The sequence below is a fragment of the Pelobates fuscus genome, chromosome 3 (genome assembly GCF_036172605.1).
Source record: "Pelobates fuscus isolate aPelFus1 chromosome 3, aPelFus1.pri, whole genome shotgun sequence".
Classification (NCBI taxonomy): Eukaryota; Metazoa; Chordata; class Amphibia; order Anura; family Pelobatidae; genus Pelobates; species Pelobates fuscus.
In genome coordinates, this window is record NC_086319.1 from 71826593 (window position 1) to 71847078 (window position 20486).

Sequence of the window (20486 nt, forward strand, 5' to 3'; positions counted from 1 at the left end):
GATATTAGTTAGTTCACTGCTGTTACCAGTCTATCTTGTAATACAGTGGAACCTCAGAACTTGAACTTAATCCGTTCCAGAAGGCTGTTTGAGAACCGATTTGTTTGAAAACCAAATCAAAAATTTCCATAAAAATTAATGTATAGAGTATTAGATTAATCTGTTCCAGATCCCCAAAATTGCATAATTTTAACACAAATGTTACAGTTTAATAATACCTTGCATGTATAAAATCATACAGAAAAACAATAAATACAATGTAAATTAAATTAAAATGTAACCACTTTGCCGGTCAGCTCTGTTTCCTGACAGAATGGAGCTCTGAACGCTTTGTCTAGTGCTAGCAGGCCAATGCGTCATACCAACGAGGTTAATGCCTTGTGATTTTGTTCTAATACAGAGTTTTGTTCAGGTACTGAGACATTTTTTTCTCAAGTCATATTTGAATACCGAATTGCTCGGGTAAGGGAGTGTTCCAGTTCTGAGGTTCCACTGTATATTGAATGTCACTTGCATTGCTGGCACTAGCAAATATGCATGCTTGCTTAAAATAAGCATCCCACTTTAAATGAAGGGTCTAGTGTTCATGGTATATTAAGATGATGTAAATAGTTTTCATAAAAGTCTAATCCCTACTATGACAGATGATAACTACAGAACAACTTAAGATAAAAGCAGACCTTGTAAAACATAATTTTTGGCCCTAGTTCAACAATAGATAGAATCCAATCATTCCACAGTTTATAGCAGGAAGGCTTGTCAGCAGCAATAATATAAAAAGAGTTCCATCACATACTGTTGCAATATATATTTAGCAATGCTATATCGACCCGATTAGGAACCCAGCATGGATATTTTACTATAGCAGTGATGGCGAACCTTTTTAAGCCCGAGTGCCCAAACCGCAATACATGCCAACTTTTTTTCCCTTAAAGTGCCAACACGGCAATTGCGTGTGTGTGTGGGGGGGTGCGTGTGTGTGTGTGTGGGGGGGTGCGTGTGCGTGGGGGGCTGCGCGTGGGGGGGTGCGCGTGTGCGTGGGGGAGTGCTGTGTGTGTGGGGTAGGGGTGCTGTGTGTGGGGTATGGGTGCTGTGTGTGGGGTAGGGGTGCTGTATGTGTGTGAGAGGGGTGCTGTGCTGTGGTGGGTAAGGGGTACTGTGTGGGGGGTAGGGATACTGTGTGTGGGGGGTAGGGGTACTGTGTGTGGGGGGTAGGGGTACTGTGTGTGGGGGGTAGGGGTACTGTGTGTGGGGGAGTAGGGGTACTTCTGGGGGGGTAGGGGTACTTCTGGAGGGGTAGGGGTACTTCTGGAGGGGTAGGGGTACTTCTGGAGGGGTAGGGGTACTTCTGGGGGGTAGGGGTACTTCTGGGGGGTAGGGGTACTTCTGGGGGGTAGGGGTACTTCTGGGGGTAGGGGTACTTCTGGGGGTAGGGGTACTTCTGGGGGGGTAGGGGTGCTGCTGGGGGGGTGGAGTGCTGCTGTGGGGGGTAGGGGTGGTGCTGTAGGGGTAGGGTGCTGTCGTGGGTAGGGGTGGTGCTGGGGGGGTAGGGTGCTGTGGTGGGTAGGGGTGGTGCTGTGGGGGGTAGGGGTGGTGCTGTGGTGGGTAGGGTGCTGTGGTGGGTAGGGGTGGTGCGGGGGGGTATGGTGCTGCTGGGGGGTAGGGTGGTGCTGCTGGGGGGGTAGGGTGGTGCTGTGGGGGGTAGGGGTGGTGCTGTGGGGGGTAGGGGTGGTGCTGGGGGGGGTAGGGGTGATGCTGTGGGGGGGTAGGGGTGATGCTGTGGGGGGGTAGGGGTGATGCTGTGGGGGGTAGGGGTGGTGCTGTGGGGGGTAGGGGTGGTGCTGTGGGGGGTAGGGGTGGTGCGGGGGGTTGGTTGCTGTGGGGGGTAGGGTGCTGTGGGGGGTAGGGTGCTATGGGGGGTAGGGTGCTATGGGGGGTAGGGGTGGTGCTGTGGGGGGTAGGGGTGGTGCTGTGGGGGGTAGGGGTGGTGCTGTGGGGGGTAGGGGTGGTAGGGTGCTGCATGGGGGTAGGGGTGGTGCTTTGGGGGTAGGGTGCTGTGGGGGGTAGGGGTGGTGCTGTGGGGGGTAGGGGTGGTGCTGGGGGGTAGGGGTGGTGCTGGGGGGTAGGGGTGGTGCTGGGGGGTAGGGGTGGTGCTGGGGGGTAGGGGTGGTGCTGTGGTGGGTAGGGGTGGTGCTGTGGTGGGTAGGGGTGGTGCTGTGGTGGGTAGGGGTGGTGCTGTGGTGGGTAGGGGTGGTGCTGTGGTGGGTAGGGGTGGTGCTGTGGGGGGTAGGGGTGGTGCTGTGGGGGTAGGGTGCTGCTGGGGGGGTAGGGTGCTGCTGTGGGGGGTAGGGTGCTGCTGTGGGGGGTAGGGTGCTGCTGTGGGGGGTAGGGTGCTGCTGTGGGGGGTAGGGGTGCTGTGGTGGGTAGGGGTGGTGCTGGGGGGTAGGGTGGTGCTGGGGGGGGTAGGGTGCTGCTGGGGGGGGTAGGGGTGGTGCTGTGGTGGGTAGGGGTGGTGCTGGGGGGGTAGGGTGCTGCTGGGGGGGTGGGGGGGTGCTGTGGTGGGTAGGGCGCTGTGGTGGTAAGGGTACTTCCGGGGGGGTAGGGGTGGTGTGTTAGTATCCCACCCCCCTCCTTCTTACCTTCAATGAAGTGGGGGGGGGGGGGGAGGGACACAGCCATCCCTGGTGGTCCGGTGGTGGTAAGTACTGCAGGGGGAGGGATCTGTGTAGCAGCTCCCCCTGTCCTCCCGTGCGATGCTGTGTGGAGCGTTGCCATGGTAACGCTCGCCAACGCTCCACACAGCATCGCGCGGGAGGACAGGGGAGCTGCTACACAGATCCCTCCCCCTGCCTCCCGACCCGGAAGCAGAATAGGCGCCTGCCGTTTCGGGCAGGCAGGCGCCTATTCTGCAGTGATGGCGGACCTGTGGCCGCGTGCCCAGAGAGAGGGCTCGGCGTGCCACCTGTGGCACGCGTGCCATAGGTTCGCCATCACTGTACTATAGGGTGCATTGTCAGGAGTTTAACCCCTTAACCCCTTAAGGACACATGACATGTCTGACATGTCATGATTCCCTTTTATTCCAGAAGTTTGGTCCTTAAGGGGTTAAGACCGCAGCCAAATGTACAAGTTGTGATCCGAAAAAAACGTAAACAAAACCTGGCATTTGCGCTATATGTCTGTCCAACCGTAATTCACCTCTTTCATATTAAATGCACCCACACTTATTATATATCATTTTATTCAGGGGAAACGGGGCTTTCGTTTAACATCAAATATTTAGGTATGGAACATAATTTAATATGAAAAAAAAAATATAAAAAAATGGGAGAAAATAAGACTTTTTCAATTGTTTTAGTTCTACGTGACATTTTAACTGTGAATGTCAAAATACTGTTTGCTTTTACTGCAATACAATACACATATTTGTATTCAGCGATGTCTCACGTGTAAAACAGTACCCCTTATGTACAGGTTATATGGTGTTTTGGGAAGTTACAGGGTCAAATATAGCGTGTTACATATTTCAGTTTTTTCACATTGAAATTCGCCAGATTGGTTACGTTGCCTTTGAGACCATATGGTAGCCCAGGAATAAGAATTACCCCCATGATGGCATACCATTTGCAAAAGTAGACAACCCAATGTATTGCAGATGGAGTATGTCCAGTCTTTTTTAGTAGCCACTTGGTCACAAACACTGCCCAAAGTTAGTGTTAATATTTGAAAATGCAAAAAACTAATTTGAACGCAAATTTTAGCCAGTGTTTGTGACTAAGTGGCTACTAAAAAAAACTGAACATACCCCATTTGCAATACCCTGGGTTGTCTACTATTGCAAATGGTATGCCATCATGGGGATCATTGTCATTCCTGGGCTACCATACGGTCTCAAAGGCAACCTGGCGAATTTTAATGTGAAAAAACTGAAACGCAAACCTTATATTTGACTAACTTTTGAAAACACTATAAAACCTGTACATGAGGGGTACTGTTATACTCAGGAGACTTCGCTGAACACAAATATTAGTGTATCAAAACAGTAAAACGTATCACAACAATTATATCGTCAGTGTAAGTGCCGTTTGTGTGTGAAAAATGCAAAAATGTCACTGTCACTGACGATATCGTCGTTGTAATATATTTTACTGTTTTGAAACACTAATATTTGTGTTCAGCGAAGTATTCCGAGTAAAACAGTACCCCCCATGTACAGGTTTTATGGTTAAATATAGTGCTAGAAAATTTAATTCCCTGAACTTTCGGCCTGGGTTGTCAGGCAGGTCCTGCAAATTGTAATCAATAAAATGACCTAATTATGTAAAATTATTACAAAAATATATACGTAGAATTATTATATATATATATATATATATATATATATATATACATACACACACACACACACACTTTTTTATTATTTGTATTTATATATAGGTATATATATAGTGATATATACGTATATACATATGTATATAGATATATATTATTTCGTTCTACATGTATTTTGATATCAATATATATTAATTTTAAAATACAGTTAGAACGAAATTACACATGTTTATATATTTTTTATTATTTTTTTAATTATATTTTTTAACATTTATATATTTTATTATTATATATAAATATATAATGAAAATTATATATATATTTAATCAATATCATTGTACGTGTATTTTGATATTAATATATATATAATTATGTATATATTAATATTAAAATACACGTAGACAGTGTGTGTATATTTATGTGTATATATATATATATACTTAGATCATATACATAATAAATATATATATATGATCTAAGTATATATTATTAATTTTTACACTGATTTAACTTATTTTATTTTATTTTCAGGCAGCAGGGGGAGTACCTGTCATTACAGGCACTCCCCCTGCTGGCATTGACATGGACGGCTATGCGATCACATGGCCCTGGGGGGCCGAAGAGGACAGAGGGGGACTCCCTGGGCTCCCAGGTAAGTCCCCCATACCGCGATCGCCGGCGACCGGGTAAGTACAAAAGATCGCAGGACGTTCTATGCCGTCCTGCGGCGTTTAGAGCCATATAAATAAGGACGGCATAGAACGTCCTGCGGTCTTAAGGGGTTAAAGTACATTTAACATTTTATGCCAAAATAACCGTATTGAAAAGCTAATTTTGGAGAAATTTTGCGGCTTTCACATAGGAAAGCATTGGATTGGCTGAGACTGTCAAGGAGGCTGATCAGGGGCAGAGCCAACACAAGCCAAACACTGCCCTGGCCAATCAGACTCTCCTCGTAGAAATGCACTGAATCAATGCATCTCTATGTGGAAAGTTCAGTGTCTCCATGCAGAGGGTGGAGACACTGAATGGGAGTTCCAGGAATCGCCTCATAAAGTCATATGAGTGGCCAGTGGAAGTATCCCTAGACTGTAATGTAAACACTGCCTTTTTTTTCTGAAAAGACAGTGTTTACTGCAAAACGCCTGAAGGGAATGATTCTACTCACCAGAACAAATACAAGAAGCTGTAGTTGTTCTGGTGACTATAGTGTCCCTTTAATGAAGGATGTGCAGAATAAAAACCCTCACAAACTTTGAGAACCCCAAAATCCTACTGCAGTAGGACCTACATGTGAAGACTATAAAACTAACTATAAAGATAACCGCTTCAAAGCTATGGCTATGTTATTTCTCGTTACACCAATGCACAGTTCATGAAATAGAATTTCTATTGGAAAAGCAAAAAATTATGAGAAATAGAACACAACTTTGGATGCATTTAATAGCTTTCTCCATAGCTATAAAAGTGGGTTTTTAGCAGTGCTGTAAAATATGAGAATTGATCCATGAAGTTCAGCTTTTTTCTGGAGTGAATCTGATACAAAAAGTTTTAAAGCCAGCCACTACAAAATTAAATTGGGGGAAATAACTGGTTAAAAGTTGAAACATTCATTATTTATTTTTGATTAAGTTACAATGAAAGCAACAAAATACACAATGATATGCGACATTCGCATAACAAAAATAAGCTTATGGAAGAGCAAGTTCAAGTACTTGTAACATACATAGCCTTGCTTAGAGAAAGTGAAAAGGAAATAATCATTGCTTCTATAAAAAGACAGATGGGGAAAAGAAACTAAAAGCATTGATATCTTGTAAAGCCCTCCCCCTGCAAAAAAAAAAACCCAAAAACCCAGCATTAATTAAAACACTCTGTTATATGTGCAGCGGAAATAGCTTGTCAAATTGGAGTTTGTGACAATTGCTAGGTTAATAATGATGTGGGTAACAATTAACCCACACCGTACAATAGTTTACAGACTCAAAAAGTAGCATAATTATATTAACTGTCCAAGCAAATATTTCATGTTAAAAAAAAAAATCCTATATTGGCAGTGTAAAAAATTATATGTAGCAAAGCAAACAATTGTTCACAGACACAGTTTTGTAATTCATAGAACTCAGTAGCATCCAAACAGTGTTTAATCAAGAAACAGACTTGTCATTATTACAATTAATGTACATTCATATAATTAAAATAACATTACTTCCCTCATCACTGATCAACAGAGATAGGATAGTGATATAAATTATAAATAAAATAAAAAAATCAATGACTTAATGTATGAGTTCCTTATTTATCCTGAAGGATTTACACAGTGACCTTAAAGGCACTCTAAGTACCATAACCACTATAGCCTGCTGCAGTGGCTATTGAGCCAGCATGCATGCCCCTGGCACTCTTACTAGGTGCTGTGCTAAACTTTTTTCTCTTAAGCACCATGGCCTGGAACGTCACATAAGCATATCGCTACTATGGACGTTACACTTCTGTATTTTGTGCTGTTTTGTCCAAATTTGAATGACATTCAGAGGTTGGGCATGCCGGCTGAAGAAACTTCGAGCAAAGAGACTCTGCTTATGAATTATCGCAGAAGCTGCAATGTCTTCGCCAGATGGCCCCGAAGCATATACCAGCTACCCAGATTCCTATTGTCAAGCTACATGAGGTATGAAAAGGAATTAAGGAAGAGGTAATTCAGCACTCGTAGATACTGGTACAGTTCACTGGGGCAGCTTAACACCCAAATCCGGTGTTTCTCTTATCCGATACAAGTCAGAGTCAAATATTGCAAAGGAGTTTGTGTGGGGGCTTTGTGATTCCTCAGATTTATATGCTAAAAATACAAGACAGACACAAAGAAGAAAAGAGCTGGTAGTGTAGTATATTTTTGTATTCTTTGGAGAGATGTACACTTGCACTTTTCTGGAGCTTCAAGCATTTGTTAGAGCTGAATTGAAGCTCCAGAAAATTGTAAGCGTACATCTTGCGGATTACATCTCTCCAAAGAATACAAAAATATTCTACACTATCAGCTCTTTTCTTCTGTCTTCTATTTTTTGCATATACATCTGAGGAATTACAAAGGTGCCAGTGCCACACCAACCCCTCTGCTATATAAGAAGAAATTAGTCAATCCAAATATGGACAAAATTAAGATTGCGAATATTAAAGTAGAACTTCCACAATAGCAGTATGTCAAACAAGGGGCCTGGCCATGTTGCCCAGGAGAGCCTTGGTTTCTTCAAATTACTTGAAATTGGTTTGACACAGACTTTGGGAATGGCGCCTTGGGCATGCTGGTGTCATAACCATTACAGCAGCCTGTATTAGTCATGGTACTTAGAGAGCTGCTTTAAAGTGTACATGTCATATAAAAGTTACATAGGGAGACTTTACACAGAACAAAATGCCATCTATACATCGTGATAGCAGAGTTGTTAGCAAATATATAGATTTAATTTCATCCACAATTGATTTTTATTGTTTATTTTTTTTAGCATGTAAGCCACTTCCATGCTAATGACATGCCTGGCTCATTCTTAAACAATGAGTGAAGCTCCGACAATGAGAAGCATGCAGCCATTATGTATTGCAGAGGCTGTCTTGTACAAAAAGCACAATGTATAGAAGGCAACCTTGTCATACACGTTAGATTCACTATAAAGTCATTAGGTGCCATAAAGAATTAATAGACATGGAGTGTTGGCACAACCTCGCAGTATGGTCTGCAGAATCTCTGTTTAGAAGAAATCTTTTCTTAGGCAATATCCTTCAGTTGTCATTCAAAAACATTAAATTGAAGAGAAAAAAAAAAAAGAAAAAACACTGCTGCTATCCGATGCCTGATAATGGGTAAAGTACCCTGATATCATATTCACACAAATCGCTACAATAAAAATATATATCCCAACACTGACAATATGTTCTTATTCTCTGTACACAGGCACTTAACTTGTATTGATGTTATCAACAAAGCTAGAACAAATCTCAAGTCACAAAAAGTGAGACATCTGCCAAAATCTTGTAGAAAAAGATACACAATGGACATCACAGTAACCAGGTTTGATGACATTTTGAAACAAGAGCAGTTTTGTTTCGATCTGCACAGCGTGTGTACGAGTAGTCGGTTTTTAGTGAACCAGAAGGATAAGAAAAGCTTTGTTGTCACTTCAGAATTGTTTGTATTTCAAAAAGGTCACACGCTCAATTACCAATCTGTCCCAGAGCAGAAGGTTCTCTCATAACTAGATTCCAACATTACAAATACATTGCATTCAAGTACAACTACGTCTCTTGTGGAATTTGCTTGAAGGATGTTATCGCCATGAGATAAATACTTATAAGAGGAAATCACCTGCAGGCAGAGAGCTTTGCCCGCACCTTTGCTATTTTAGCTTCAAGTTTGGAAGCCATCCTTTTGGGACAGTTTGGTGATTCTGTTTTCTCCAGAACTGAGGTAGAACTGAATCGCATTTCCAATTGCTCTTTACTTAAACCTTACTTCTTTCAGGACTCGCTCCAATCTGAGTTCTGCGTCGGGGGAAAATCTTTCTTTTTAGTGCAATCAGCTAGGAGACAAAGAAAACACACCAAGGCATGAATATTTAAATCGACATCCTCCTCACAGTGTACATGCATCAGTAATTGATGTAAACAGGCAAACAGATCTAATTTGCTTTCTAGGTTTAATATGTTTCCGGTACCCAACAATAGCATTCATTTCCTAAATCAGTACTTTCTTGTTATGTATAGTATTATAGAAAACAGAATCACACATCCCTTGGCTATCTTGCTTTTCAGTGTGTGGTCCCTTATGTATAGGATGTTGATGTCGTGTTGCAGTCTGATTTATTACAATTCTCTTTAGTGTAGTTTACGTCTAAACTAAAATGTTGTGAGTGTTCTGGATGTGTACATTGGTAGCACTATTTTCATGCCCATCATTAATTAATTAATTAATTAATTAATTAAACCACAATAAAAATCTCTCAAGTTGCTCAATAACATTTTAGTGATTGAAGATGTGGCCAAGGATTTAAGAAAAACAGCTTGCCGGTGCATTGGGGTTGCAACAATACATCACTATTTCCATACTTCTAAGCATTTTATTTTTAGTCATTAAAGCGGCACTGTCGTGGCCGAATCCAGTTTTACTTTTTAATCCCTCTCCCGACTCCACTACATCTAATTGCCCCCATAGTCTGCCCCTAAGCCCCCCATACAACCTATTTTTTATCTTTAAATTCTGCCCGGACCTAGGTCCTGGGCGCCGCCCTGTGGGACACATCACCTGCCCACACCAGATAGCGCTGTGAAATTCCCGTGCATGCCCAGTTTTATCTATTCGTTCATTACAAGGAGGGAGCTACCAGCGCGCAGCTCCCCCCTTGTAATATGTAAAAATAGAAGTGGCAAGGAGCAGTGCTCCCCACCACTTCCTAAGCCCCCCATGTCCTCCCTCACTCTATGGGGGTCAATATGACCCCCATAATAGCATAAGGGAAATTAAAATCTCCCGAATGCCCCTACTCGCTGTGCCGCCAGTGGCTGCTCACTGTTGTAAAAAATAAATACCACCCCCATCTAAAAAATGGCCCCATGGTGGGGCATTTATTTTTACTTTGTGTTAGTAAAGTTGGCTGAAAAAAAAAATCTTGGTATTTCAGCCTTTTGGTAGATAGCTCCTTAATACCGTGGGAATTAGAGAGCTATCTACTAAGCGGCTGCAAGATGCAGCTGCGATCGGATCGGAATTTCATTAATTCCAATAAAGTTTCGAACTGAACAAAAGTCCAGAATTTCGTCCTGACATGAATGGAGGAACTGCTCTTATTCTGTTAGGGCGAAATTCGGTAGTTTTGCTGGCATTTGGGAATACGAAAAGGAGGCATTGCGAGAACACTGAGAAAATGTAAGAATTGTGGGAAAATGTCTCTGGCCACAGGAAATGGAGCACACTTTGTTCCTGTGCTGGTCATATATGGTCAGGCGTAGGAAACCTCCATAAGACAAAATAGTCCCTATTTTGTCTTATGTTTTAAAGAAAACTAGAGCAGACAGGAAGAAATGAAGAACAGATCCTGACAGATGGAGAGAAGAGCAAGCGATTGGGGAAAGGTAAGTTCGGCATGACAGTGCCGCTTTAAAACACTATGAAGTGGTGCACCTGCAACTCAGCCAAACACACCGGCATACCTTTCAACATTTGAATGGCATAAAGAGGACGTTATTGTGTTAGTAAGTTATTACCTCATGCAAAGAAAGTATGTGAACATTGGGTACATGTCTTTTAGGCTTGCCAAATAACTGCAGCCCTTTCTACATTTTCTAATCCATGTTAACCCTAAGGTTTTTCAAAACTGACAGAGTCTTTCAGCGTCTTATGTTTTTTTTTTTTTGGGTGGGGGAAGTGAATTACATTTTTTTTATTTAGAGAAATTCCAACATATTAAAGTTTATTCAAATGTATTAAAGGGAAGAATGTAAATTAAAAAGGGAAAGAAACCACAAACTAAACTAAGTAATTATAACTGGAGAGAAAGAGTTGGAGAAAAAAGGAAAATTACAAAAATACAGGGTTGCACCAAACAAAGTGTTTGAGGTTTTCACGTATAAAATATAAATTTTAGGGTGTAAAAACATTACCTGTTCAGCAAAAAAGGAGAGGACCGTAAACACTATCAATGTTCCCAAGACACAGTGAGTCCAAAATTTCAACTTGTCTCTGTAACTCCTCCTGAATAAAACATTAAACATTTTATTTGAATATGCTTTTATGGGGAAACACAAACATACAAAGATGCAGAGCCATGATGGGAATTAACCACACCAAGCCTGCACTGAGTTACATCTACTCTAAACAGCTCAATAGCTAGAGTGATTTATAACTGTCTTTCGGTCACTGCAACAAAGACATAAAAAGTGTTTCTACAAGAGTCAGGCATCCGTTAAAAATAGGTTTACTTTTAAAAGGACACTGTAGGCACTCAGATCATTTCATTGATTTGGTCTGGGTGCAGTGTCCCTGTTCCTTTAACCCTGCAATGTAAAACAATGCCATTTTAGAGAAACTGCAATGTTTACACTGCACTGTTAATATTGCCTCTGCCTAAAGGCACTTGCTGTAGTTTCACGAAGTTTGACTCCATGAAACGATGCTGGTGGTCCTCACGCGACCTATGAGGTCGTATGAGGTCGTCCAGCATGTTGAAAAACCCTGTAGAAAAGCACTGAATGGCTTTCTATTGGGAAGGCCTACGGTGTGCGTGGCGCTTGCGCATTAGGTTCCCCACATCTGTTGACATCGGAGGAGAAGGAGCCCGACCTAGCGCTGCCACCAGGTAAGTGGAAAATATGTTTAAAAATGTTAAACCCTTTACATCACGGGAGGTTCTTATTGTGTTAGGAATACAGCTTTGTATTCCCAACACTATAGTGTTACTTTAACCCCTTCAGGACGGAGTCAATAGTGCACATTCTGATCAAAACAAAACGTAAACAAAAACTGGAATTTGCGCTATATGTTTGTTCACCCGTAGTTCCCCTCTTTCATATTATATGCACCCACACTTATTATATATCATTTTGTTCAGGAGAAACAGGGCTTTAATTTATCATTAACTATTCATATATGGAACATAATTCATTATGAATAAAAAATTTTAAAAAATGTGAGAAAATAAGATTTTTTTTTAAATTTGTATTTCCGTCTGACATTTTAGCTGTGAATGTCATAATACTGTTGCGCAAAAATGCGCATATTTGTAATCAGCGATGTCTCACGAGTACAACAGTATCCCCCATTAACAGGTTTTATGGTGTTTTGGAAAGTTACAGGGTCAAATATAGAACGTTCCATTTTCAAATAGAAATTTGCCAGATTGGTAATGTTACCTTTGAGACGGTGTGGTAGCCCAGCAATGAGAATTACCCCCATAATGGCATACCATTTGAAAAAGTAGACAACCAAAGGTATTGAAAGTGGGGTATGTTTAGTCTTTTTTAGTAGCCACTTAGTCACAAACACTGGCCAAAGTTAGCGTTCATATTTGTTTTTGTGTTAAAAAAGCAAAAAACGAATATTTGGCCAGTGTTTGTGACTAGGTGGCTACTAAGAAAGACTGGACATACCCCACTTGCAATACCTTGGGTTGTCTACTTTTGCAAATGGTATGCAATCATGGGGGTAATTCTCATTCCTGGGCTACCATACGCTCTCAAAGGCAACATAACCAATCTGGCAAATTTCAATGTCAAAAAAATGAAATGCAAGCCTCTAACTTTCCTCTAATGTGACTCTCTAACTTTCCAAAACACCATGAAACCTGTACATGGGGGGTACTGTTATTCTCGGGAGACTTCACTAAACACAAATATTAGTGTTTTAAAACAATAATATAGTCCATAAAAGTGCCGTTTGTTTGTAAAAAATGCAAAAAAACGTCACTTTTACCTAAAATATCATCGTTGTAATACAATTTACCAATTTGAAACACTAATATTTGAGTTCAGCGAAGTCTCCCGAGTAAAACAGTAGCCCCCTTGTACAAGTTTTATGTTGTCTTGGAGAGTTACAGGGTCAAATGTAGTGCTTGCGAATAAAATTCTCTGCACTTTCTCCCTGTGTTGTCAGGTATGTAAATCAAATTTTAATTAATCAAATCACCTAATTATGTTAAAAGATTACTTATATTTAAAATTCTACGTGTATATTTATGCATTGAAATTCTACGTGTATACTAATGTAATCTTTTATGTAATTATATGTATTTATCTATATATATATATATATATATATATATATATATATATATATATATTTGCGGTTATTTGCATTTTATATATAGATATATATATATATATATGGAATGTCATTCTAAGTGTATTTTGTTACAAATATATATATATATATATATATATATATTAATAACAAAATACAGTTAGAATGAAATTACATATGTATATATAATTTATATTAAATTTTGTTTCAATATTTTATTTATTAATTTTATTATTTTATTTATTTATTATTGTAATTACGGTATACGTATTTATATATATATAATATATGTGTATATATCTATTATATATATAATATATGTATATTATATATATGTAACGTCATTCAAAGTGTATTTTAATACTAATATATGTACTTATATTAGTATTAAAATACACTATGTATGACATGTATGACATTAAATATATATATTTATTTTATTTTTAAACATGTTTAATATTTTTTTTTTTTACAGATCCCACCAGCAGGGGGACTGTCTGATATTTTAGACAGCCCCCCTGCTGGCAGATCCACAGCCAGCTATAGGGGGCCATGTGATCGCTCTTTGAGAGCGATCACATGGCCCCCGGGGGCCTGATTTGCCGTGGGGGGGCTGCCTGGGCTGTGAGGCAGTCCTCCCGAAGCGGAGCGCCGGTAAGGTAAGTATACCGGGCGCTCCAGGGCTCAAAGCCGTTACGGCGTTCTATGCCGTCGCAACGGCTTTAAAGCCCACTTAAAGCGCAACGGCATAGAACGTCGTGACGGCGTTAAGGGGTTAATATACGTTTTGTTGTATTACTTTGTAATTCATACATTTAAGTAAATACCTCTCATTCTGCACCTTACTCTCCTAACTTACTCAATTTGATTTAAATCTTACATTGAAAGGCAAATCACATTAACATATTGTCAGTTAGAAATAGGAGCGTGTCAGGTAATTGTAGTGCATGCAGACAGCTAGGATAAACTGTACATTCCACTCAGCTATGCTGGAGTGCATCAATGACATTACTTATATGTGAAAAGTAATGCTGCTACTTCAAGTATATTTTATCATCCAACAGGCATTTTCCTAGGTAATTATCAACTAATCCCCCGAAGGTGACAGATCTGTTTTAATATTAGTCTTTGTTTTACCTGCTAATGCATAGTACTTTTGCTCAAAATATATGTTTGTACTACTACTCTAACTCAAGTAATACCATAGTTTAGCAATGCTAGGGTTACTGTTTTATAGTTTTCAGAAAAAATATTAGGATAAAAAAAAAAAAATTACCATTCTTCCAACTCGTGCATGTGTAGGAAACGATTTCGATATTCTCGCGGAAGCTCAAACTGAGAAGGGATTGGAAACATTGATTCATAGAAGTCCCTCAAAACTGCCTTCACGGTCTGTGCATCTTTGTGAATATGGTTAATATTATCATTCAAACAAATAAATTTTCTGTAAAACCAAAAGGAAAAAAAAAAAGAAAAGTTATGTGTATGTTATGGACTAAATTCAACAGTTTAAGCATGGTATGAAATATTTTAATACAATATATCAAATTCTTAAACTATTTTATTTATTTATTTTTGTAACACTTAAAGGAACACTATAATGTTAGCAATACAAACATGTATTCCTAACACTGTAGTCCTGAAGTGGCTGTTTAGGTCCTTGAGTCCCCTCAGCTTGCAGTGAAGATATTATTTTCAGGAAATTTCTTATTTTGGGGGAAACAGCATGTGCTAGAAAGCAGGTCTAGGTTCCGGGGAATTCCACTAGGGCATGGAATCCAGCAAAACTATGTTGTACTCACCTTTTCCACCCTCGCAGTGCCGGTCTTGCTGCAGCTGGTCCAGCCTCCATAGCTGAGAGCAGTTTTGATGATCTCCCCTAATCCAAAGCTTTACCATAGGAAAGCAATGGGAGGCTATTGCACAAGCACGGCAAAACACTGTGCTGACCAATCAGCATCTCCTCAAAGAGATGTATTGAATGAATATGGGAATCATTCAGCAACTTCATGCAGAGCGTGGAGATGCTTAATGTAGGTGCTGCAGCACTGCAATAGGAATCACCTCTAGTGGCCGTCTGAGTGACTGCCACTAGAGGTGTTACTAGACAAAATTGTAAACACTGCCTTTTCTCTAAAAAACCTGCAGGGACATGCTATAGACACCGGAACCACTACATTAAGCTGTAGTGGTCCTGGTGAATATAGTGTCCCTTTAATCTTTACCAGGTCTCACTTTAGACTCTTTACTCAAAATTCTAATATGTGCAAGTACAGTACAGTAGTAGAAATATGTGTAGCAAATCAGTAAAAAGACCTCAAGAGTCGAAGACTAATCACATCTATCATTTGAGGCACATCCGGTTTTAAAGGATGCAGGACTATGGCCTAAAGAAATTTGTTTAGTCACATCATTAAACTAGAGTATCACCTACCTGGGATTCTTCCGTATATCATCTAATTGACCAACTACATGGGAAACATTTGTGCGAATCATTTTGAAGGCAATGTCCTCCTCTCCCATAATTTCAAATCTGGAGAGTACAGAAGGATGTAAAATATACAGCACATATTCAGTACTTTTAAAAAGGAAATTAACATGTACTCTGTGCTCCGAGGTATCAGAATACTGTGGTTACCATAAGTCATAAACATAGTACATGCATTATAGATTGTACCACCGGATAGACAACCGTAGTGAATTAAGATAAAGAGATCAGTAAAAATTCACTAGAATCTTACCTGTATTTATTCTTGTCCTTGTAGGTTTTACGTATAAGCTCCATGACGGGTTTACAGTTGATTACAAGATGTTTGGTAACTGGAGGCTGTGAACACACACAATACATAACTTGTATTAGCATAAATCATACAGCAGGGTAACAAACACATTTATCAGAGCAAAACAGGAGCTATTTTGGATACAAAGTACTAAATGTTGAGACACATTTTATTGGTCCTTGTTAAGCAACTTTTGCCTTGTTAAATTTTCCTCTAAACGTGTTTTTCCAAGAAAATTAAAGAAATTAACAGTGATCAAAATATAATATCTATATAGGGGGCAGGCATCTTGTGGGAGTTCCTCACTAAACTCCTGAAGACAGCCAAAAATTCTACTCTCAGCTTGTTTGAACACGTGTCCCCTTTGTGTACCCTTGTGGGCCCCTCCGACTGGAGAGGCGGCCGCACTCCTGGGAAGAGTAGCGATGTTTCCTAGCAGGCACCCTGCATCTGAAAGGTCCCATTGACTTCCCCTCTGGACCGGTGGGGGTTGTCCCGGACCCCACAAGTTCGATGCACTTACCCTTTGCTAGTTCCTGTAGATCAACGCAGTGCCCAAATAGTACCCGATGGCCCAAGCAAGATGGCGGATGTGATTTCACCACTGGATGATGCACCTACCCAGTTCCATAGAGCATATTTTCATACGATGGAGCAGTTCCTCCTCCGACTGACCGAGATATGCCAACACGTCTTGGCAGAACTAGAGAAGTGTAGAATTCTTGCACTGCCTCAGCTGCAGTAGGTGTAGAAAAGGGTCAGGAGCCGGATGTTTAGCAGGCCTCCTTCAGGTGCAGCTTACCTACCTGCATCAGCTACATACGCTGATCGTCTGTCTTGGACAAAGGCCAATAGGGGTACGCCCCGAAGCATCGCCAACATTGTCCGAAGACCGCCCACTGCTGGTGGCGGCAGAACAACTAGGCCTGCTCTTGCTCCCGATCCCGGAAGGTCTCTGGCTCACTGATGCTGGCCTCCATACAGGCCTGGGGCTGGAGGGAGACCTTATCTCGCTATCATTTCGCCATCACCATACCAGTTTTCTCCCTGCCAATTTAAGGGATCGGCTGAATGTGGACTCCCCAGTCTGTGCAATCTTCTGGCACATACCAGCGATCTGCGGTCATTATTAGCCTCTATCTCAACCACCTATGATTCTATGTGCCGCCATATTATATACACTGTTCTGTTTTTATTTCATTTAAATTTTATATTGCCTTCTTTATTCTTTATCTGAACTGTACAAGATGACAGTCGGGGGGGAGGGGGGATGTCGGGACTTAGTGGTTCATTGACACACAAAATCTTTCGTTTTTACCATTGCGATATCAGTATAGCCTGTCTTAGCTTGTTACAAACTCTATAAGCACACAGAGTATTTTAAGCCACTTTAGCTTGATTCTCCATGCCTATTCTATACTAAATACCATTGTGTCTAGTGCTCATATTGTGATTTACTTTATTCCCAACTACTCAGATATGTTTGTCTCCCGCTACTACTATTTTACTATAATATACAAAATCGTGCTGTATTCACGGAACACTACATGATGCGGTATTACAAGTTTTTACTTTCATGTTTGTCACTTGATGCTCTTGTGACTGCTGTGTAGTGTTGCAAGATACTACGTTATTTTGAGCACGACAAAAAAAAAAAAAAGGATCGACAGAAAAATATAATATTTATCACACCAGCTCAGTGAAACAGTAAATTCAGAATTCCATTTTGAACCGATTACAGAATTTAAAAAGTAATTTGTTACCAAGTTTGGGTCATAATAGGACTCCTGTGTGGCTGGAAGGACGCTTTCCTGGGAGCTGTTGAGCTGGAGTGTTTTGGAACAGTTTATAAGCATATGTTCCAAACCAGTAAGATCCTGTGATGAAAGAAAGCAGCACTAATTAGGAACATTGTAATACTTTATGTGATGTGGGTTTAATGAAGGACTATAATGTCAAATTCCCCTTCTGCAGTGGGATCATTACAGAACCAAACACATACATATATAGATTAGAGCTATATCTAGTTAGATCACTGTTTACATAGCACTATATCTAGATTGCTAGATAGATTGTTGTTCCAAAATAAACAGAGTAGCAATAATGTAAAAGGGAACTGTTACTTCTCTGGAAATTACACCACTACAACAAATACGTAGAAAACTACCTATGAATTGTTAAAATGCTTAAATTATATCAATTTTCAGTTCAGCCCAAGTACACCTAGGACTCTCATTGTACAAAAGAAGGGAAAATTAAAATCATCGGGTGCGAGTTATCCGAGTGTGCTGTTCTGTTCTAAACCATGGTTTAAACTACTAAAAATGGTGCAAACAACATGAAAAGCAGTATTCCATTGGAAACTCTTCTTTTATATTTTTGCACAACCTTTGGGAGAGCACACGTTGATAAATCTGCCCTGTTGTTTGAATTTTTATCTGCACTGTCAGTTTTCTCCATGCTGACTGCCTTGTTCCAGGAGGGATAAGCCAAATGGCTAATGATTTAGGTAAACTAGAAAAATGGTAAGAGTTGTGGCAACTGACATTTAATGTGGATAAGTGAAAGATAATGCATCTTGGACGTAAAAACCCAAGGGCAGAGTACAGAATATTTGATAGAGTCCTAACCTCAACATCTGAGGAAAGGGATTTAGGGGTGATTATTTCTGATGACTTAAAGCTAGGCAGACAATGTAACAGAGCAGCAGGAAATGCTAGCAGAATGCTTGGTTGTATAGGGAGAGGTATTAGCAGTAGAAAGAGGGAAGTGCTCATGCCATTGTACAGAACACTGGTGAGACCTCACTTGGAGTACTGTACACAGTACTGGAGACCCTATCTTCAGAAGGATATTGATACCTTAGAGAGAGTTCAGAGAAGGGCTACTAAACTGGTTCATGGATTGCAGGATAAAACTTACCAGGAAAGGTTAAAGGAACTTAACATGTATAGCTTGGAGGAAAGACGAGACAGAGGGGATATAATAGAAACATTTAAATACATAAAGGGAATCAACACAGTAAAGGAGGAGACTATATTTAAAAGAAGAAAAACTACCACAACAAGAGGACATAGTCTTAAATTAGAGGGGCAAAGGTTTAAAAATAATTTCAGGAAGTATTACTTTACTGAGAGGGTAGTGGATGCATGGAATAGCCTTCCATCTGAAGTGGTAGAGGTTACCACAGTAAAGGAGTTTAAGCATGCGTGGGATAGGCATAAGGCTATTCTAACTATAAGATAAGGCCAGGGACTAATGAAAGTATTTAGAAAACTGGGCAGACTAGATGGGCCGATTGGTTCTTATCTGCCGTCACATTCTATGTTTCTTGTGCAAAGGGCAAAGCTGCATTGATTGACAGGGGACACAAATTGGGGAGCCCAGTAGTGTGATAAAAGAGATTTGAATGTCTCGATTTTATTTTTACGTCTCACAAATACCCAATTTTCCCGAAAATAAGCCCTAGCTTAATATAAGCCCTAGCTTAATATAAGCCCTAGCTTAATATAAGCCCTAGCTTAATATAAGCCCTAGCTTAATATAAGCCCTAGTCACTAGTCTATGTTTGAGGAAGTTCCCCCTAACATAGTTTGGGGGGAAATTAATATAAGACCCGGTCTTATTTTCGGGAAAAGACTGTACATATTTGTTAAACATACTGATAAATAAACATTATAATAATTCCTGGGAAGTAACAGTTCACTTTTTCAGGCAAATTTATATTGTTTATAAATATGTTTGCAAAAAGTGTAAAGATAACTAATGCTCAAACCATTTGTAGATGTGAATATTAACAATGAAAAAAACTGTTTCCGTTATAATATAGTACTGCCATCTCATTCATAATTAAAGAGACACTGTAGGCATTGTAATTTCTTCATCTCATTGAATTGGTTATACTGTCTGGAGTCCCCTAGCGTCATCCTTCCATTCAGCATTAAACCATTATTACCACCTCTGTGGCTGATATAGAAAAAACAACAACATGTGTTTGACATCCCCTTCCCTTTATGTATTGTGTGTGAAAGACTTACATTTAAAATTACTTCAAAATAGTTATATATAAACTCACTTGCAGACTTAAAGGTAACTGGTGAATCCTTGTAGCCAAAGTACGGATCTCCCGGTCAGACAATATGCCTGTTCCGTCAGTGTCTATATCATCGAAGACTTGGGAGATGTTTAGCGGCTGTATAGCACTCATGAGGTAATAAAAGAAGGAAAAGGCAAACTGCATGTCTTGCGAATGACGGACTTTATGAGCGGATGTCATGTCAAACTCAGCTGGATACCTGCACAATGAAAGAAATCAAATACAATAAAGAAGAGCATGTGTAATCATTTTGTCATTATCGTGCCATATATGGTCTACTCTACACAGCAGACCATGTGTCCAAGGACCATGGCCAAACTGATAAAACAAAAATCTTTTTTTTTTTTTTTTGCACCAGCAGCTAGCAGCCCTTTGCCTATCTCCTTAATATTTAACTTTGCTTAAAACCTTCAGAACGTCGGGATACAAATCACCGTCCATAAGAAAGATCACCTAGTCAAAATGACCAGGCTTATAAGGTGATTCATCACAC

The 20486-nt window shown here is 40.3% G+C and overlaps 1 protein-coding gene across 1 annotated transcript in view; it reads right to left on the reverse strand.

Moving 5' to 3' along the window:
* Nucleotides 1-5926: 5926 nt before the first annotated feature.
* The window catches only part of GNPTAB (N-acetylglucosamine-1-phosphate transferase subunits alpha and beta), an 83704-nt gene continuing 69144 nt past the window's right edge, over nt 5927-20486 (reverse strand). The window contains exons 15-21 of the mRNA XM_063447195.1: nt 19973-20192; nt 17661-17774; nt 15859-15944; nt 15552-15650; nt 14394-14561; nt 10984-11074; nt 5927-8906 (exon numbers count right to left, since the gene is read on the reverse strand). Of these exons, the coding sequence (XP_063303265.1) occupies nt 8829-8906; nt 10984-11074; nt 14394-14561; nt 15552-15650; nt 15859-15944; nt 17661-17774; nt 19973-20192 (856 nt within the window). The 3' untranslated portion in view covers nt 5927-8828. The remainder of the gene's footprint in view (nt 8907-10983; nt 11075-14393; nt 14562-15551; nt 15651-15858; nt 15945-17660; nt 17775-19972; nt 20193-20486) is intronic.